The sequence below is a fragment of the Salvelinus sp. IW2-2015 genome, linkage group LG13 (genome assembly GCF_002910315.2).
Source record: "Salvelinus sp. IW2-2015 linkage group LG13, ASM291031v2, whole genome shotgun sequence".
NCBI classification, from domain to species: Eukaryota; Metazoa; Chordata; class Actinopteri; order Salmoniformes; family Salmonidae; genus Salvelinus; species Salvelinus sp. IW2-2015.
The window spans coordinates 35738066-35760542 of NC_036853.1; the positions used below are offsets into that span (position 1 = coordinate 35738066).

General features: G+C 45.3%; 1 protein-coding gene across 1 annotated transcript in view; it reads left to right on the top strand.

Moving 5' to 3' along the window:
• Nucleotides 1-22477, top strand: part of pik3r3b (phosphoinositide-3-kinase, regulatory subunit 3b (gamma)) — a 293043-nt gene that overhangs the window by 65643 nt on the left and 204923 nt on the right. Inside the window, exons 3-4 of the mRNA XM_070446248.1 lie at nt 10581-10673; nt 10878-10955. Of these exons, the coding sequence (XP_070302349.1) occupies nt 10581-10673; nt 10878-10955 (171 nt within the window). The remainder of the gene's footprint in view (nt 1-10580; nt 10674-10877; nt 10956-22477) is intronic.

The following is a 22477-nucleotide window of genomic DNA, read 5'->3' on the forward strand; positions in this document are numbered from 1 at the left end:
AACAAAGTCAAGGTATTGGAGTGGCCATCACAACGCCCTGACCTCAATCCCATAGAAAATTTGTGGGCAGAACTGAAAAAGTGTGTGTGTGCAAGGAGGCCTACAAACCTGACTCAGTTACACCAGCTCTGTCAGGAGGAATGGGCCAAAATTCACCCAACTTATTGTGGGAAGCTTGTGGAAGGCTACCTGAAACGTTTGACCCAAGTTAAACAAATTAAAGGCAATACTACCAAATACTAATTGATTGTATGTAAACTTCTGACCCACTGGGAATGTACTGAAAGAAATGAAAGCTGAAATAAATAATTCTCTCTACTATTATTCTGACATTTCACATTTTTTAAATAAAGTGGTGATCCTAACTGACCTAAGACAGGGCATTTTTACTTGGAGTAAATGTCAGGAATTGTTAAAAACTGAGTGTATATGTCTTAGGCTAAGGTGTATGTAAACTTCCGACCTCAACTGTATATATATATATATCTGCCACAGACCCAATGCTTTTTTATTTTTTATTTAACTAGGCTAGTCATTTAAGAACAAATTCGTATTTACTATGACGGCCTACACCGGTCAAACCCGGACGGCCCTGGGCCAATTGTGCGCCGCCCTATTGGACTCCCAATCACGGCCAGTTGTGATACAGCCTGGATTCAAACCAGGGTGTCTGTAGTGACTCCTCTAGCACTGARATGCAGTGCTTCTCTCTCKCTTCCTCTCTCCCTATGTTCTGGGCCAAGACCTGACAAGGTGCACACACATAACCATTGTCATAAACCATCACACACATGCGCGTAACCATTGCGTAAGCACACACTAATATTTCAACAGACTCTCACATCAAAGGCACACAACCACACTCAAGCTTATATTGAATGCATTCACGTGCTAAACAGCATTGTTTGTCAATTTCTCCGTGTGATTCCATTGACTGTAGAATCCCTTTCTGGTGGACTGTTTTCCTGATGTCATCACTTGTGTCATTAATGCTGTGGCTGGGTGTGCTGGGTGTCTCTGTGGGTCTGTATTGATTATTGTAATATGTTGTTTTTTTCCTCCAGGAGTCAATAGCTCAATAGCTCCAAATTTCAATGACTTAAAAACCTCAAACCAACTATAAATTGTAGAAATTCATACACAAATATTGAAAGCATTTAATGAGAAAACTAAACTAAAAGGCTTTCCACATGTAAATATTGCCCCATTTACATTGTGTAATTTATTGTCTGTCCCTAACTAGCCCCACAGATAGGCTATCCAAAGTCAAACCACCTTTGCCACTGTCACACACCGGGGGCTGAAGCTAATTAGCTTACTAGCTAGCCTAGGCTACTTCCAGACACAAGACCTGGTCAGACTGTTTCAAGTTATCTAAAAGGGTGAGTGACTGTAACTGTGTATTGTTTTGGCAGAGTGGAAATACAAATGCTTCCCACGTGCGAACAAACACACAAGAGACACCCACATCAAAGCACGCCTCCAAGACCCAAATCTCATTCTCAGTTGCATTTCCTAATGAGGAGGATTAAAACTGAGGCTAAACCAGCCAGTTCAACTCCCTTTAATAAATTATTCAATGCAATGTTTACTTTCCAGGTTAGGGGAAGTGCGCTAGAGAGTGTTTGCTAGTGTGTGTGTGTGTGTGTGTGTGTGTGTGTGTGTAAGTGGGAGTGTGGAACCAGCATGGAGTCCCTGTTGAGGTAAATGCCAGGTTGTTTGTGAATGTGATTCCATTTTGAAGGTGGACGGAAGGGGGGTGGGCCTATCTATCAGAGTTGATGAATGGGGTTGAGATGGAAAGACATAGAGTGGAGGGAGGTAGATGGAGAGATGGGGAGGAAGAGGAAGCGGGGGGACGGGTGACGGGGGACGGGGGGACCTGGCTGGATGTCTGCCCAGGGAAATGGCTCAGAGGCTGAGGAAGCTGTCTCTGACTGGGCCTCTCATCAGTCAGAAACCAGGGTATAGACAGGTTCTCAGGATAAAGAGCACTTATTGACACGGAGGACCAGTGTGACAAGTAGAGGGAGAGAAAGATCAGGACGGGTAGCAGGAGAGGAAAGAGAGGGATGAGAGAGATGTTCCGGGTAAGCAACGCTATGATAAATTGTAAATAATTAGTCAATGACACAGAGTACAAGGAGTGAAATGTTAGCTAAACAGACAGGTACACAGACTAACAGAATATGCCTTCAGAGTAAAAGTACAGTAGCCAATAACTGTTTTTCAGTTCCCCCTCAGTATTACTTGATAAGCACACATACAAAGACATTGAAAACTTCCCTGACAATGTGTCAGTACACAGTCATTACCACTAGCAGTAGTACCGTTGGACATCATCACTGTAGCATGTGTGCCCATTACCCTGCCAAAAGCATGAGTTAAACCCACCACGGCCATTTGTGCAGATTGAAAGTGACTGACGGACTGTGCAGTGGGTAATGCTGTACTGTCTGTCTGGTACGCCGAGAGAAGAGAAGAGATGGGGTAGTTGGAAGTTGGTACAGAGAGTACTTCTAGCCGTTAATGAGTGTTCTAAGTTAACTGGGAACAAACTGTTCTGTCGTTTGTCTTATTTTAGCCATGGTGAATAATAGATGGTGTGCTCCACTCCGCCTGTCCGTCTGTCCATCTGCCTGTTTCTGTCCGTCTGTCTGTCTGTCTGCGTACGGAGGCTGGTTGCCACATACACTACGCTACAGTTAAAGGCTTCACTTCACTACATAGGGCCGACATAAAGGCTTCATAATGCTGTTGTTAGCTGTCATTAGAGTGACATAACATCTGTCCGCCATGATACACCTGTACCTGGATCTCTGTCTAGGCTCAGTGAGGATAAGAGTGACGGGGGTTTCTGTCTGTCTCTCTGTCTGTCTGGTAAAGAAGAAGGGGCCAGTGTGAAACCATTAGGGGGGTGGGGGGAATGGAAGGGAGGATAGGGGTAGTGGTGGTTGGGTGATACGGGGGATGGTGGATGAGGATAGGCGTGGTGGTGGTTGGGGTTGATACGGGGGATGGTGGATGAGGATAGGGGTGGTGGGGTTGGGATTGATACGGGGGATGGTGGATGAGGATAGGGGTGGTGTTGGTTGGGGTTGACAGGGGGGATGGTGGAGAGGATGGTGGGGAGGATGGTGGATAGAGGTGGTGGTGTTTGGGGTTGATACGGGGGATGGTGGATGAGGATAGGGGTGGTGGTGGTTGGGGTTGATACGGGGGATGGTGGATAGGATAGGGGTGGTGTTGGTTGGGGTTGACAGGGGGATGGTGGAGAGGATGGGTGGGAGGATGGGGGATGAGGTGGTGGGGGTGGTTTGGGGTTGATAGCGGGGGATGGTGGATGAGGATAGGGGTGGTGGTGGTTGGGGTTGATACGGGGTGGTGGAGAGGATGATGGGTGGTGGTGGTTGGGGTTGACAGGGGGGATGGGAGAGGATGTGGGGAGGATGGTGGATAGGGGTGGTGGTGGTTGGGGTTGATACGGGGGATGGTGGATGAGGATAGGGTGGTGGTGGTTGGGGTTGATACGGGGATGGTGGATGAGGATAGGGGTGGTGGTGGTTGGGGTGACAGGGGGGATGGTGGATGAGGATAGGGGTGGTGGTGGTGGGGTGACAGGGGGATGGTGGATGGTGGATGAGGAAGGGGTGGTGTGTTTGGGGTTGATACGGGGGATGGTGGATGAGGATAGGGGTGGTGGTGGTTGGGGTTGACAGGGGGATGGTGGAGAGGATGGTGGATAGAGGGGTGTGGTGGTTGGGGTTGATACGGGGGATGGTGGATAGAGGATAGGGGTGGTGTGGTTGGGTTGATACGGGGAAGTGGATGAGGATAGGGGTGGTGGGTGGTTGGGGGTGACAGGGGGATGGTGGATGAGGATAGGGGTGGTGGTGGTTGGGGTTGAGTACGGGATGGTGGATGAGGATAGGGGTGGTGGTGGTTGGGGTGACAGGGGGATGGTGGATGAGGATAGGGGTGTGGTGGTTGGGGGTGACAGGGGGATGGTGGATGGTGGATGAGGATAGGGGTGGTGGTGTTGGGTTGATACGGGGATGGTGGATGAGGATAGGGGTGGTGGTGGTTGGGGTTGACAGGGGGATGGTGGAGAGGATGGTGGATAGGGGTGGTGAGTGGTTGGGGTGATGACGGGGGATGGGTGGGATGGAGGTGGAGGATGGGGATGGTGGATTGGATGAGTCATAGGCGGGGTTGATGGGTAACGAGGGGGATGGTGGATGAGGATAGGGGTGAGGTGGGATAGTGGGGTTGAATAGGGGGAATGGTGGAGTGAGTGATAGGGGGTCGGTGGTGGTGGTGGGAGGTGAACGGAGGAGGAAGTGGGATAGGTAAGTGAGAGGTGGGGATGGAGGGGGGATAGTGGAGGTAGGAGATAGGTGGTTGGGGTGGGTTGATACGAGGAGGGAAATGGATGGAGTGAGGATAGGTGGTGGTGGTTGGGGGGGTGACAGGGGGGAATGGTGGGATAGGGGTGGTGAAGGTTCGGGGGTTTGCATCCTGTTACAGGTCTAAAGACTGAAATGAGGAAAACGACCCCCTTCCTCTTTTCCTCTTCTCTTCCTCTCTTTTTCTCTACCCTCTCTCACCTCATCTGACACTAGCCTACCCTCAGACCGCCAATGTGTACATGTGTACATGCTTGTGTGTGCGTGTGTGTGTGTGTGCATGCACGTGCATGCGTGGGTGCGTGCATGCGTGGGTGCATGCATGCTTGAATGTATGTATGTGTGCTTTGTGAACCCATCTTATATCGCATACCTCTACAATCTCCCTCACACAGAGCACACACACTACAAGTCATTTAATTAACATGATAAATATTTACAACACTGCTCGATTCTGATTGCCTGGTATTACTAGATCATTATATTATATATTCATTCTTTCCTCAGGTTATTATTAAAGTCATGTGTTTTAATGACATCAAACTGAGAGCTCATACAGTACAGTACTAATGGTGCAGTGTCCAGTCAGACTGGCTGTCACATGCCCCCTAGTGTGACCATCAGGTCATAGCAGGCCATGCAAGGGCTGCTGCTAGAGACAATGCTGTTTATCACCAGCAGCACTACTCTCCACTTAGAGATACTGTGGTTGAGGRAAATAGATAGGTTAACATGCACAGTGATCCACATGTATAAAACATATATATACAACCTAGATTGAAGCACATACCCTGTGTAGACCAAACATTAGGAACACCTTCCTAATATTGAGTTGCACCCCCTTTTGCCCTCAGAACAGCCTGAATTCGTCTGGGCGTGGACTCTACGAGGTGTCGAAAGCATTCCACAGGGGTGCTGGCCCATGTTGACTCCAATGCTTCCCACAGTTGTGTCATGTTGGCTGGATGTTCGTTGGGTGGTGGACCATTCTTGATACACAGGGAAAAGTGTGAAAAACCCAGCAGCGTTGCAGTTCTTGACACAAACCAGTGCGCCTGGCATTTACTACCATACCCCGCTCAAAGGCATTTAAATATTTTGTCTGAATGGCACACAATCCATGTCACTATTATCTCAAGGCTTAAAAATCCTTCTTTAACCTGTCTTCTCCACTTCATCTACACTGATTGAAGTGGAATTAACAAGTGACATCAATAAGGGATCATAGCTTTCACCTAGATTCACCTGGTCAGTCTGTCATGGAAAGAGCAGGTGTTCTTAATGTGTATTCAGTGTATACATCTTCCATCTTMCATCTTCCATACCTCACACTATGAATATCAGCCACCATCAGATATGTATTTATTGATATACAATGCACCTCCATACATAGTATACACCCCCGGTATAGGTAACCTGCTCTCCCAGCTGTGTGTATGGGATGTAGGAGGCAGTATAGGTAACCTGCTCTCCCGGCTGTGTGTATGGTATGTAGAAGGCAGTATAGGTAACCTGCTTTTACCTATCTGTGTGTATGGGATGTTGAAGCAGTATAGATCTGCTCTCCAGCTGTGTGTATGTTAGTAGAAGGCAGTATAGGTAACCTGCTCTCCAGCTGTGTTTATGGTATTAGAAGGCAGTATAGGTAATCCTGCTCCCCAGCTGTGTGTATGGCATGATAGAAGGCAGTATACGGTAACCTGCTCTCCCAGCTGTGTGTATGGTATGTTAGAAGGCAGTATAGGTAACTGCTCTCCCAGCTGCTGTGTATGGTATGTAGAAGGGCAGTTAATAGGGTAACCTGCTCTCCCAGCTGTGTGTATGATATGTAGAAGGCAGTATAGGTAACCTTCTCTCCAGCTGTGTGCTATGGTATGTAGAAGGCAGTATAAGTAACCTGCTCTCCCAGCTGTTGTGTATGGTATGTAGAAGGCAGTATAGGTAACCTGCTCTCCCAGCTGTGTATACAGTATGTACAATACCAGTCAAACATTAGTCAACATGGATATGCTAATCCATAACTGGGATGCTTCTTTCTTTCGTCTCCTAATTGATTCCCAAAAGTGGGAATTTCACAGCTGCTCTCAAGTTCTACTCGGCTTCTTCTATATGAATCTTAGATAATTGTTTAATCCCTTAACTGCTAGTCGTGGGTACTGGGTATGTAGACCCGTTGGGCCATACTTTGCGGATCATTAGAAAAAGTTTAAATATCAGCCAAATTAAAATTGCCGACGTAGTTGCATGTGATAGTGTGTTTTTGTTCTAGCCTTGTTATTTTCAGTATACATTGTTATTGGTTATTGCATTTTTGGGGTTAGAGTTTGCAAGAAAAGTCATTTCACTGTACTTGGACATGTGACAGTAACTTGAAACTTGATCAAAAACTTCATGTTAGCTGTTCCCATTACATAAGCTTGCACATGTAGCCCTATGCTAACCCCAGCAGGTTGACGTGATTATTTCCTGTACCATATTGCCCATCAGCCTATCAAAGATTTAACTACTTTTTTTCGACAAATTCAATGGCATTTCTTAAAATAGGTCAAGGTCAAGTCCTACTGTATTACACTTTGTAATGCTTGTCCTTGAGTCAAATAACGCATATGTGACAAAGTAGATGATATCAAAATGTAGGCCTACATTTTGGTGTACAGGTCCATGTAATATACAGTTTGAAGTCGGAAGTTTACATACACTTAGGTTGGAGTCATTAAAACTTGTTTTTCAACCACTCTTTTTTTGTTACATTTTTTCAAACTATAGTTTTGGCAAGTCGGTTAGGACATCTACTTTGTGCATGACACAAGTCATTTTTTCCAACAATTGTTTACAGAATAAACAATTGTTTATTTCACTTATAATTCACTGTATCACAATTCCAGTGGGTCAGAAGTTTACATACACTAAGTTGACTGTGTCTTTAAACAGCTTGGAAAATTACAGAAAATTATGTCATGGTTTTAGAAGCTTCTGATAGGCTAATTGACATCATTTGAGTCAATTGGAGGTGTACCTGTGGAGGTATTTCAAGGCCTACCTTCAAACTCAGTGCCTCTTTGCTTGACATCATGGGAAAATCAAAAGAAATCAGCCAAGATCTAAGAAAAAAATTGTAGACCTCCACAAGTCTGGTTCATCCTTGGGAGCAATTTCCAAACGCCTGAAGGTACCACGTTCATATGTACAAACAATAGTGCGCAAGTATAAACACCATGGGACCACGCAGCCKTCATACCGCTCAGGAAGGAGACRCGTTCTGTCTCCTAGAGATGAACGTACTGTAGTGCGAAAAGTGCAAATCAATCCCAGAACAACAGCAAAGGACAGTGTGAAGATTCTAGAGGAAACAGGTACAAAAGTATCTATATCCACAGTAAAACGAGTCCTATATCGACATAACCTGAAAGGCCGCTCAGCAAGGAAGAAGCCACTGCTCCAAAACCCCCATAAAAAAGCCAGACTATGGTTTGCAACTGCACACGGGGACAAAGATTATATGAGAATTAACCAATGATATCAGGCCACAACTGGCCATGATTACAGACACCTGTGTGTGTCTTTTGACACTATATAAATGAGTCATCTCGCAGTGTTTGTCATTATACCCTGATGAAGACAGCTTGTCTGTCGAAACGTYGGACATAAATMTTTTTTGCATCTGAGCTCCTGGAGTGTGCGATTTTTTTTAAAGTGTTCTACCCCGCTAGCCAGCACCTCGCCTAAATAGGTGTGCGTTTCTTTCGCCTCTAGATTACACCTGCTGAGGTTAGCATGGAGATATATGTGCAAGCTTATGTAATGTGAACAGCTAACATATAGCCTTTGATCACGTGCAACTACCTCAACGATTTTAATTGGCTGATGCTTGAACTTAACCTTGAACTTAAACTCCACGGGACCGCAAACCGAGTCAAATGTAGCATGTATCGTTCAGAAAATCTATTCAAACGCTACGAATCCTCGGTTCACTAACATTTRTTGCTCATATTACTWTCTTTCTACCTTCCGAAAATACCTTGTCTTTTGTGACAACTGATGCGTCTTCTCCTTCAGCGTCGAACTAATAAGCATGTAACTGCGTAATTAGATGAGTGACAACCAATGTAATTTGATCATTTCATAACGAGGACAGCAATCACTTTTGCGAGCAAAACTGCCCACAGGAAAGTGTGTGCCTTCAGGCCTGGAGGGAAGAAAAAGTCATTCCGCTACCCAAGAATAGCAAAGCACCCTTTACGGGCTCAAACAGCGGACGAATAAGCCTGTTACCAACCCTTAGTAAAAATTTTGACAAATGTATGTTTGACCAGATACAATGCTATTTCACAGTAAACTAATTAACAACAGATTTTCAGCAAGGTTATAGGGAAGGGCATTCAACATGTACGGCACAAATGACTGATGATTGACTRACAGAAATGTATAATAAAAAGATTGTGGGAGCTGTTTTGTTAGACTTCAGTGCAGTTTTTGACTTTATCGATCATAATCTTCTGCTGTGTTATGGCTTTACATCCCCTGCTAWATTGTGGATCGACAGTTACCTGTCAAACAGAACACATGTGTGTTCATTAATGGAAGCCAACAAAATCCAGGTAGAGTCAGGCATTTCCCAGGGCAGCTGTCTAGGGCCCTTACATTTTTCAATCTTTACTAATGACCTGCCACTGGTTCTGAGTAAACCTGTGTGACTATGTATGCTGATGACTCGGCTACCACAGCAAGTGAAATCACTGCTACACTTCACAAAAAGCTGCCGTCAGTCTCAGAATGGGTGTAAAGAAATAAGTTAATCCTAAATATTTAAATAACTAAAAGCATTGTATTTGGGACAAATTATTCACTAAACCCTAAACCTCAACAAAATGTTCTAATGAATAATGTGAAAATTTAGCAAGTTGAGAAGACTAGACTGCTTGGAGTAACCCAGGATTGTAAACTGTAATGGTCAAAACATATTGATGCAACAGTAGCTAAAATGGGAAGAGGTGTGTCCATAATAAAGCACTGCTCTACCTTCTTAACAACGCTATCAACAAGGCAGGTCCTACAGGCCCTGATTTTGTCGAACGTGGACTACTGTCCAGTTGTGTGGTCAGGTGCCACAAAGAGGGACTTAGGAAAATTACACTTGGCCCAGAACAGAGCAGCACTGCTGGCCCTTAAATGTACATGGAGAGCTAATATTAATAATATGCATGCCAATCTCTACTGGCTGAAAGTAGAGGAGAGATTGACTTCATCAATACTTGTATTTGTGAGAGGTATTGACATGTTGAATGCACCGCGCTGTCTGTTTAAACTACTAGCACACAGCTCGGACACCTATGCTTACCTTACAAGACATGTCACCAGAGGTCTCTTCACAGTCCCCAAGTCCAGCACAGACTATGGGAGGGGCACAGTACTACATAGCGCCATGGCTCCATGGACCTCTATTCCACATCAAGTAAAATACACATTATGGAACAGCAGGGACTGTGAAGAGACACACACACATAGACATGATAACATACGCACTATACAAACRTGCACGCATGGATTTTGTGTTGTAGATATGTTGTAGTAGAGTAGTGGCCTGAGGGCACACACTTAATGTGTTGTGAAATGTGTTAAAAAAAAATCTCTCTCACTCTCACACACAGTGGGATGAGGGTAAAAGATGAAGGTGGCATGTGTGAGTGGGGAGAGTGCGTTTGTCACACGGAGCAGGAGAGCGGAATTGAAATGCTGCTCCTGAAATAGACGGAGATGCACAGAGACAGTGCATGTCAAAGATTTAAGCATGCTCATGCAAATCTATCTCACTCTTTCTATTCTCTCTCCTCTCTCTCTCTCTCACACACAATTTTTCCTGTTCTACGATGTGGTTGTGTGTGGGTCAGCAAAGTGAAGCACTCAGGGAATATGCTTGGCTTCTTGTGTTTCGCTTGATTCAGTGCGTATGTCTTGTGTGTGTAGCGTCTCTGATCATTGTTCTCTCTCTCTCCCTCCCTTTCCCTCTCTTCCTCTTTATGTCTCTCTCCCCCCTCTCTCTCTCTTGCTGTCTCTCTCGCTCTCTCTCTCCCTCCCTCCCTTTCCCTCTCTTCCTCTTTATATCTCTCTCTCCCCCCTCTCTCCCACTCTCCCTCTCTCTCCCATCTCTCTCTCTCTTGCTGTCTCTCTCTCTAGGTGGGGGGCCAAGGGAGGCCCCAGAGGTGTGTGCTCTGCCTGAGCAGGCTCCTGTGGCGCTACACAGGCTGATAGAAGCTCTGGAGAAACAAGGTAAAAACTTCCACAACTTCGAGAAAAAAATACATGTTGGTAATTCATATTGTACACAATTCAGGAATTATTATGACTCCATGTTTGATCTCTTCAAATGCATCTTTATGAATATAGAATTATTATGTAGTGGGCCTAAAGTATGTTGTGGATGCATTGAAATGTAACTATTTTCACTAATTCCTCTGCCCCTCTCTTGTCTAGGCTTGGAGAGTGAGCCACTGTACCGGACGCCCCCAGCCTCCACCGGACCCCCAGAATTGAGACAGGCTCTTGACACAGGTGCATAAACCCCTGCCTAACACTACGTAACACAGGTGTATGCACTGACTACTGGATAAGAGCGTCTGCTAAATGACTCAAATGTAAATGTAAAATGTACATAAYCCCTACATAACATAACGTGCAAAACACAGGTACATAAACCCTACATAACCCTACACAGCACATGTACATCAATCCTACAAACCCCTACCTAACACAGGTACATAAACCCTACACCACCCTACATAACACATGTACCTTAACCCTACATAACACAGGTTCATACTATCTGTGCAATTACAAACTAAATTGTTTTTTCTCATGTCAGGGCACAAGTTGTGGAGTTACAGTATTTGAGGAGTTGCTGCAGTTGCAGTATTTGAGGAGTTGTGCAGTTGCAGTATTTGAGGAGTTGTGCAGTTGCAGTATTTGAGGAGTTGTGCAGTTGCAGTATTTGTATGCAGAAATTGCAGCATGCCAACTCAACAGGTGTCAGCTAGGCCTGCTAGGTATGTAACGGACGCACTGGGCCCAATAAGTCTTGAATATAATCTCTCAGTAGAGCATCTCTCCGGTGTGCTGACTCATACAGAAGGCACACAGTAGATTACTGCTGATAGCCAGAATCGGTCGTCTATCCCAGTAGAGAGAAAGTTGGAGAAGTTTGCGCTGAAGTTCAGGCTGGCTCCACAAGGGAGTGCTCTGACTCTGTAATATGTGCGCAGGCAGAACATAACTCTGACTGAGACCCATCGAGCCCACAGCATTACAAACACAGTGGTGACAGAACCAGTAGAGGCACAATGGTACACACAGCATCTTATCCACTCACTGCATCTAATTAAGCAATAAGGCCCGAGGGGGTGTGGTATATGTTCTTATATGACTTCTATCCATACCTAGGGGAAACAGTGAGCGCTATTACCATAAAGTAGGGGTTGAGTTTTGCAAGGGCGTTGTGGACGGAGTTGGCGGATGGGTGTAATCCCATGACTTGCGTGTTCGATCCTGGTGATGGACACTCACTTGAAATGTCTAATTCTGCAGTGAGACTGTGAGAGCGTGTCGATCAACATCGAGACTAAGGTCTCTTTTGCAATGGAACCCTGCATTAACACAATTGACAGAATAAAATAAAATACAATGTAAAATAAAATACAGTATAGTACAAATATTCAAGAAAAACAGTCACATTCCTCAGGCATGGAGGTCTCCAATCAACATGTTGAACTCCCGAGAGGCACCAGAACACCCAGTTGTAGGGAACGCTGTAGGTTGTTCCATACATAGGATGCAAAGACAATTAAAGACGATTTACCTAACTGAGTAAACCGAAGGGATTTCCATAGTTAGCCATCCCTGAGACCGGGTATGGTAACTCGTACGTGTAAAGGTGAATAATATGGCCTGGATACAGCCCTTAGCAGTGGTATGTTGGCCATATAACACAAACACCCAAGGTGCCTTATTGCTATTATAAACTGGTTACCAACATAATCAGAACAGTAAACACGTAATTTTGCATCATACCCGTGGTATATTGTCTGGTATACCACTACTTTCAGACGATCAGCATCCAGTACACAAACTACCCGGTTTATAATAGACAATATGACACACTCAGCATCTCATACACAATATAACACATACAGTGCCTTGCAAAATTATTCATCCCCGTTGGCATTTTTCCTATTTTGTTGCATTACAACCTGTAATTTAAATACATTTTTATTTGGATTTCATGTAATAGACATACACAAAATAGTCCAAATTGGTGAAGTGAAATGGGGAAAAAAACGTGTTTAAAAAAAAACAAAAAAACTGAAAGTGGTGCATTTATATGTATTCACCCCTTTGCTATGAAGCCCCTAAATAAGATCTGGTGCAACCAATTACCTTCAGAAGTCACATTATGAGTTAAATAAAGCTCACCTGTGTGCAATCTAAGTGTCACATGATCTGTCACATGATCTGTGTATATATAGCCTTGTTCTGAAAGGCTCCAGAGTCTGCAACAACACTAAGCAAGCGGCACCATGAAGACCAAGGAGCTCTCCTAACAGGTCAGGGACAAAGAAGTACAGATCAGGGTTGGGTTATAAAACAATATCAGAAACTTTGAACATCCCACAGAGCACCATTAAAAAAATTGAAAGAATATGGCACCACAACAAGCCTGCCAAGAGAGGGCCGCCCACCAAAACTCATGGACCAGGCAAGGAGGGCATTAATCAGAGAGGCAACAAAGAGACCAAAGATGACCCTGAAGGAGCTKCAAAGCTCCACAGCGGAGATTGGAGTATCTGTCCATAGGACAGTCCCTGCTGCTTTACGGAAGATTGGCCAGAAAAAAGCCATTGCTTCAAGAAACACATGTTTGGTGTTTGCCAAAAGGCATGTGCAAGACTCCCCAAACATATGGAAGAAGGTACTCTGGTCAGATGAGACTAAAATTGAGCTTTTTGGCCATCAAGGAAAAAGCTATGTCTGGCACAAACCCAACACCTCTCATCACCCTGACAACACCATCTCCACAGTGAAGCATGGTGGTGGCAGCATCATGCTGTGGGGATGTTTTTCATCAGAAGGGACTGGGAAACAGGTCAGAATTGAGGGAATGATGGATGGCGTATTGACTTTGGGGGGGGGTGAATAGTTATGCACGCTCAAGTTATCAGTTTTTTTGTCATATTTCTTGTTTGTTTCACAATAAAACATATTTTGCATCTTCAAAGTGGTAGGCATGTTGTGTAAATCAAATGATACAAACCCCCCCAAAATCTATTTTAATTCCAGGTTGTAAGGCAACAAAATAGGAAAAATGCCAAGGGGGTGAATACTTTCGCAAGCCACTGTAGCATCTACGCAGTTTCAGACATAGAACTACATGTTTAAGACATAAGGTATAGAATTATAAGATCTCAATGGTTTGGTTATCTCTTTTGAATTGAATTGATTTGTGTAACAGACATATACAACAAAATGTGCAATGAGGATATCATTTATGTATGAATTAAAACACTTGTTTCCAAAGTGGTCCTCGATGGTAAAAACAACAACACATATAATGATTAAAAGGCAAGAAGAAATTACAAACAATGATAAATGCATGGATTTATATTGACATCCTAGAAAGTGGCACTATTCCCTGCACTTTTCCCTAACCTTAAAAATCAACCGTTTTCATTTCACATTTCGACCTTAAAAAACGATCTATTCATTGCACATAATACCTATCATTCAAATACTGACACCTGACCAGCAGTAGGGGACACAAGGGGCAGTGGAGTGGTTTAACTTAGACAAACTTGTCCAAATGAAAACCTTTGCCTGCTTTTTAAAGCTATTTCTGCTTTATCTCTAAGGGGAGGCTATTCCATAGACAAATGCCTTTATAGAAAAACTTGCTCCTCGCTGTACTGTTTACTCTTTGGATTTTACAAGACATAACACGAGCTCTGGTAACGGTTACAGACCATATCAATGTTGTTTTTCATATATCCTGGGGCACGATCATTTAAGAGGTCAAATATATGATTGAGTTTAAGTTGGTCCACTCTGGACTCCAAAGGTAACAAGCCCACCTCCTGGAACTCCTGTACCCCTTGGGGGGACATTCAGCATATACCTGATAACATTATTTACATGACTGGCATTTCCCCTTTTCAGCTTTTTGATGGCCTACAATACCAAGCAGAGCAGGCATAATCAAAATGACACTGAATCAAGGTTGAGACGAATAATTTAAGTTTCTATGTGGGGTTGGGCAGGTTACTTTTTAAATGTAATATGTTACAGTTACTAGTTACCTGTCCAAAATTGTAATCAGTAATGTACATTTTGGATTACCTAAACTCAGTAACATAATCTGATTACTTTTGGATTACTTTCCCTTTAAGGGTCATTGGAAGAAGACAAAAAGGATTAATCAAACACATTTGAAACGCAATTTTTCAAAAGTAATCTGATTACAATATTTTTGCTGGTAACGTAACCGACTACAGTTTTTTTTGTTGAATAATCAGATTACATGTAATTAGTTACTTCCCAATCCTGTCTCTGGTCGATAAAGGTTGCAGAACTATAACTGTTTCATTATTTATCATCATGTGAACCTATATGAATCTTCACTGCAAAAAGTAATGTTTCTCTTTTGAATTATATTTATGATTGTTGTTTAGAGTGGTATAGGTGTGCACACAAACAAACACACACACACTTGGCCTCCTCATCCCGGGGGAAATAAGGGGTCAATGGGAGGGTAAAGACATGCATGTAATCAAAGAAATTGACAAAGAAGAGTTGACTCCCAGTAATATAGTTGATACAGACATACATATTGGAAGACAGAAATAGGGATGAGAGAATTAAACACAAATGTACAGTACATGCAGAAATGCACACATATGCACATACATTACAGGCATGGAAAGAGCAAGGCTAGCTAACATACATGAACAGGTCATATATGTGACCAGGAGTAGACATGGGAGAGGGAATTAATGTATAGAAATGGGTTGACACATGACTCTTATACATACATACCTGTAAAGGCATACGTCCGATGCTCTTAGTGGGGAGAGGAAGAGTGGGAGGAAGACATTACTAATGGAACAGATAAAACAGAGAGAGAATATTAGAAAAACAGCTAGACAGAAATCTCTCTGTCTCTCTCTCTGAGAATGTCTCTTTGTGCAGTGTGGTAAGGTCTTTGTTATGTAGGAAGTGTTAATGGTACACAGTATGGGGGTGGGATAATGTAGTTCTGAGAAAGGCAGTTTCCATGCAGACAGTTTTCCTCTGTGTTTTGGCTGAGGCGGCGTTCTCTTCAGTGCATGGGTCCTGTTGTTATGTAATAGGGAGTTGTTACATAGGGCGTAAACTCTCACGCTATCCCACAACCCTCTCAGTAATTTGGCATGGACAAGGTATCAAATCAAAATCAAATCAAATTCTATTGCTCACATACACATATTTAGCAGATGTTATTGTGGGTGTATCGAAATGCTTGTGTTCCTAGCTCCAACAGTGCAGTAGTATCTAACAATTCACAACAATACACACAAATCTAAAAGTAAAATAATGGAATTATTATTATAATAATGGAATCCTCAACACTGGGGACCCTCAGGGTTGCGTGCTCAGTCCCCTCCTGTACTCATGACTGCACGGCCAGGCACGACTCCAACACCATCATTAAGTTTTCCGATGACACAACAGTGGTAGGCCTGATCAGCCTTTAGGGAGGAGGTCAGAGACCTGGCCGTGTGGTGCCAAGACAACAACCTCTCCTTCAACGTGATCAAGACAAAGGAGATGATTGTGGACCACAGAAAAAGGAGGCCCGAGCACACCCCCATTCTAATCGACGGGGCTGTAGTGGAGCAGGTTGGGAGCTTCAAGTTCCTTGGTGTCCACATCACCAACAAACTATCATGGTCCAACACACCAAGACAGTCGTGAAGAGGGCACGACAAAGCCCTCTTTCAGGAGTCTGAAAAGATTTGGCATGGGTCCTCAGATCCTCAAAAAGTTATACAGCTGCACCATCGAGAGCATCCTGACTGGTTGCATCACTGCCTGGTATGGCAACTGCTTGGCCTCCGACCGCAAGGCACTACAGAGGGTAGTGCGTACGGCCCAGTACATCACTGGGGCCAAGCTTTCTGCCATCCAGGACCTCTATAACAAAGACTCCAGCCACCCTAGTCATAGACTTTTCCCTCTGCTACAGCACGGCAAGCGGTACCGGAATGCCAAGCCTAGGTCCAAAAGGCTTCTTAACAATTTCTACCCCCAAACCATAAGACTCCTGAACAGCTAATCAAATGGCTACCCAGACTATTTGCATTGCCCCACCCCTCCTCCCCTTTTACGCTGCTGCTACTCTCTGTTTATTATCTATGCATAGTCACTTTAACTCTACCTACCTCAATTACCTCGACTAACCGGTGCACATTGACTCTGTACCGGTACCCCCTGTATATAGTCTCACTATTGTTATTTTACTACTGCTTTTTAATTACTTGTTACTTTTATTTATCCAGTTTTTACTTAACCTCTCTCGGGTACGTGAGACGGTAGCGTCCCACTTCTTCAACAGCCAGTGAAACTGCAGGGCGCCAAATTCAAAACAACAGAAATCCCATAATTAAAATTCCTCAAACATACATATATTTTACACCATTTTAAAGATACACTTGTTGTAAATCCAGCCACAGTGTCCGATTTCAAAAAGGCTTTACGACGAAAGCAAACCAAACGATTATGTTAGGTGAGTGCCTATTCACAGAATAACACAGCCATTTTTCCAGCCAAAGAGAGGAGTCACAAAAAGCAGAAATTTAGATAAAATGAATCACTAACCTTTGATGATCTTCATCAGATGACACTCATAGGACTTCATGTTACACAATACATGTATGTTTTGTTCGGTAAAGTTCATATTTATATCCAAAAATCTGAGTTTACATTGGCGCCTTACGTTCAGAAGTTCCAAAACATCCTTTGATTTTGCAGAGAGACACATCAATTTACAGGAACACTCATAATAAACATTGCTAAAAGATACAACTGTTATGCATGGATTTTTAGATGCACTTCTCCTTAATGCAACCGCTGTGTCAGATTTCAAAAAAGCTTTACGGAAAAAGCAAACCATGCAAAAATCTGAGTCTGCGCTCAGAGCCCAATCAAGACACAAATATATCCGCCATATTGTGCAGTCAACAGAAGTCAGAAATAACATTATAATTATATCTTCATCAGAATGCACTCCCAGGAATCCCAGTTCCACAATAAATGTTTGTTTTGTTCGATAATGTCCATCGTTTATGTCCAAATTCCTCCTTGTTGTTCTAGCGTTCAGTACACTTTCCAAACTCACGACGCGCGGGCAAGTCCACCGGAAAGTACGGACGAAAAGTTATTACACTCCGTAAAAACATGACAAACGAAGTATTGAATCAATCTTTAGGATGTTTTTAACATAATTCTTCAATAATGTTCCAACCGGAGAATTCCTTTGTCTTCAGAAGTGCGATGGAACAGAGCTCGCTCTCACATGAACGCGCATGGCAGCGCATGTTCAGGTCATGGTAGACCTTACTCAATCCCCTCTCATTCGGCCCCACTCACAGTAGAAGCATCAGACAAGGTTCTAAAGACTGTTGACATCTAGTGGAAGCCTTAGGAAGAGCAATATTACCAATATCCCACTGTATCTTCAATAGGAGCTGAGTTGAAAATCGATCAACCTCAGATTTCCCACTTCCTGGTTGGATATATTCTCAGGTTTTTGCCTGCCATATCAGTTCCGTTATACCCACAGACATCATTCAAACAGTTTTAGAAACTTCAGAGTGTTTTCTATCCAAATCTGCACATTCTAGCTTTTATGGCTTTGTAGCAGGCCGTGTACTCTGGGCATGCTTTTCATCCGGACGTGAAAATACTGCCCCCTACCCCAAAGAAGTTAACACTTGTTTTTCTTAAAACTAAATTGTTGATTAAGGGCTTGTAAGTAAGCATTTCACTGTAAGGTCTACACACCTGTTGTATTCGGCGCATGTGACAATTACAATTTGATTTGATTTGATTATTAAAGTGACCAGTGATTCCATGTCTATGTATATAGGGGAGCAGCCTCTAAGGTGCAGGGTTGAGTAACCGAGTGGTAGCTGGCTAGTGATGGCTATTTAACAGTCTGACTGTCATGTGGTAAGGTTGGTCGCAGGTGCAGAGAAGAGACCAGACGAGGAATCAGAGGTTAAGGATAAACATAATACTTTACTGAGAAACAGTAGCCGCAGAATCACAGTACACAACACTAAGTCTCGAAACTCACTCAGGAAACAAACACACACGGTAAACAATTCAAGCTTCTGCAAAGGACATCAGAAAACACACCTCTTTTAACAGGGAAATCATAATGAGTAAAGTGTAAACACCTGAGTGTCGTTAATGTCTCTAGGATGGTCTCTGCCGCCCTCTGGTGAAAGGTGGAACCATGACAGTGCCCCCCATTCTAGGAGTGGCTCCAGCCACCAGAGCGACCACAACGTAGGTGGTTGAGGTCCCAAACAAGTCCTGGATCCAGGATGTCCCAGGCAGGCACCCACACCCGCTCCTCAGGGCCGTAGCTCTCCCAGTCCACCAGGTACTGCAGGGTGCCTCGGACCCAACGAGCTTCCAACAGACGCCGGACAGTGTAGGCCGGGCGACCATCAACAAGTCGAGGGGGCGGAGTGGCAGATGTGGTGGGAGAGAAGGGACTGGTCCTTATCAGCTTGAGATGGGAGACATGGCAGGATGGAGAGACTCTCATAGACCTGGGAAGCTGGAGGCGATAGGTGACCGGGTTGATGCGACTCAGGATCTTGAATGGTCCTATGTAGAGTGGAGTGATTTTCTGTGAGCCCATCTTTAAGGGAAGTTCACGGGTGTACAGCCACACCCGTTGACCCGGTCGGAGGAGCCGAAGAGGCCTTCAGTGCCGGTTTGCCAGGTGTTGGTGTCGGGCAGAGGAGCCGAGCAAGGAGGATCGCGCCCTGATCCAGGTGCGGCAGCATCGTCAAATGAACGCCTCGGCTGATGACACCAACGTTTCGGCCTCTTGTTCAGGAAAAAGTGGGGGGGGGGGTGAACCCGAACTGACACTAGAACCACGACAGTCCAGTGGACGAGTTCTGCAGTGTGTTGTGAGCATATTCCGCCCAGACAAGGAACTTGCTCCAGTTGCTGGCCTGGGTGGAGACAAAGCAGAGGAGGAACTTCTCCAGCTCCTGGTTGGCCTGCTCCGTTTTCCCATTCGACTGTGGGTGGAATCTAGAGGAGAAACTCACTGACGCCCCCAACAGGGAGCAGAAGGCTTTCCAATATCGTGCGACGAACTGGGGCCCACGATCCGAGACAATGTCCTGGGGAAGTCTGTGTAGTCGAAATACATGGATAATCATGAGATCAGCGGTCTCCTTCGCTGAAGGCAAGTTGGGTAAGGCATTGAAATGGGCTGCCTTGGAGAAACGATCAACGACCACCAGGATAGTGGTAAGCCCTTGGGATGGAGGTAACCCTGGGATAAAGTCTACGGACAGGTGGGACCAGGGCCGGCTGGTTGTTGGGCAGAGGTTGTAGCAACCCAGCCAGTCGCTGCCGTGAGGACTTGCTTTGGGCACAGGTGGAACAGGCCGCAACAAAGGATCTCACATCTTCAATCATGTTGGGCCACTAGAATGTCCGCCTCAAGAACTCCAGTGCCCGATTAACCCCTGGATGCCCAGTTCATTTAGAGGAATGTCCCCGTTGTAGTACTCGGGAACGAGCTGATCGTGGAACGTAAAGTCTGTTAGTGGGACCCCCGCCAGGGTCAGGTTCTCGGGTCTGGGCTTGTCGTACCATGGTCTCAATACACCATATCACAGGGGCCACATTGTGGGAGCTGTGGATGGTGGGCTCGGAGTCCCTCTCCTCGTTAGAGACATCGTGTTGGCGGGACAGAGCGTCTGCTTTCTGATTCTTGGATCCTGGGCGATAGGCTAGTGTGAAATCGAACCTGTTAAAAAACAGAGCCCACCTAGCCTGGCGAGGGGTCAACCTCTTGGCTTCTTGAATGGAGACCAAGTTCTTAGTCCGTCCAGATCACGAAAGGATGAGGTTTCCCCTCCAACCAGTGTCTCCATCCATCAAGGGCCTACTTATTTGCCAAGAGCTCCCGGTTGCATTCCGCTGGCGAGAACCGCTTGAAGAGAAAGGCGGATGGGTGCAGTTTCTTGTCCTCCTTGTTCCGCTGTGAAGGACTGCTCCTGCTCCGGTGTCCGAGGCGTCCACCTCTACCACAAAGGGATGAGTAGGATCAGGATGAACGAGGATGGGTCCGGAGGTGAAACGTCCCTTGAGCTCCATGAATGCCCTGTCAGCCTCTGGAGTCCAGCAAAAACAGGTCTGGGACTTGCTTGTTAGGACCGTGAGAGGCGCTGCCACCGCACCAAAGTTGCTTATAAAATGCCTGTAAAAATTGGCAAACCTGAGGAACCGCTGGACCTGCTTGAGTTAGGTGGGACGGGGCCAGTCGGCGACCACCTCAACCTTTACGGGGTCCATTTGGATGCCTGCGGTAGAGATAATGTGACCCAGGAAGGAAACTTTGGATACGTGGAACTCACACTTCTCTATCTTGACATATAGTTGACTCTGTAGGAGGCATCTCAGGACTTGGCGGACGTGCAGTATGTGTTCCAGAAGGATTTGAAAGAAAATCAGGATGTCGTTGAGGTAAACAAAGACGAACCGAATCAACATATCCCTTGGAGTGTCATTGACCAATGCTTGAAAGACTGCCGGTGAGTTCGATAATCCAAAGGGCATGACTAAATACTCATAGTGACCGCTAGGGTTGTTAAAGGCAGTTTTCCACTCATCTCCCTCCCTGATCCTCACCAGATTGTAAGCGTTGCGGAGGTCTAGTTTGGTGAAGAATTGGGCCCCTTGGGCCAACTCCAAAGGCTGCGGACATCAGGTACAGGGGGTAACAATTCTTGATCATAATCTGGTTCAGCCTCTGTAATCGATGCAAGGACGCAGGCCTCCATCCTTCTTAGCCACGAAGAAGAAGCCTGCACCAGTTGGGGATGTAGAGGGGTGAATGAAACCTGGCTCCAGCGACCACTGGATGTAATTGTCCATGACTTCTGCTTCAGGGGTCAAGAGGGAGTACAGACGGCCCCGGGGAGATGTGAAGCCGGGTAGGAGTTCTATGGCACAGTCGTATGGACGATAGGGGGGAAGGGTGGCGACTTGCCTCTTACTGAAGGCTCCCGAAGGTCAAAGTATTTGGGAGGAGGAGCAGATTAGTCTTGGTCTTCAATGGATGCAGGAGGACACGGCAGGGCTCTTGGTGGGGGTCTTAGACATTTAGTTTGGCAGTCCTTACCCCAGTCTAGTAGGATAATTTTGGATTATGTAGCACTAGCCAGGGGTACCGTAGGACAAGGGGGTTCTCAGGAACAGTGATCAAAAGAAAACTAAGAGTCTCTGAGTGGTTCACCCCAACCTGCAGTAGAATGGGCTTGGTCTGATATTCCACCTGACCGGAGCCAATGGGCCGTCCATCGAGGGCTTGAATCTGCAGAGGGATGGGACACTTCACGTAGGCGATTTGTAATTCTCTGGCGAAGTCCTGATCAATGAAATGATCTGCGGCCCAGGAGTCCACGAAGGCTTGAATCTGGTGCTGACAGTTGTCCCAGTAGAGGGTTGGGGGTAGTGACAGACGGTGACTGGGTAACCGGGAGGAAACTGCACAACTCATCAGGGTCTCCCCTTGTACTGGCAAACCCTGGCATTTCCCGTCAGCTCTGGGCACATAGCACGCAGATGGCTGAGACCTCTGCAGTAGAGGCAACAGCCTTCACGCATGCGCCTGTCATACACCAGTGGGCTCAGACGTGTGCGTCCCAGCTGCATGGACTCCTTAATGCAGGGTTTGGGGTGCTTGGAGTGCTCAGGAAACAAGGATACTGGGTTGATGTCAAAATGGCGCT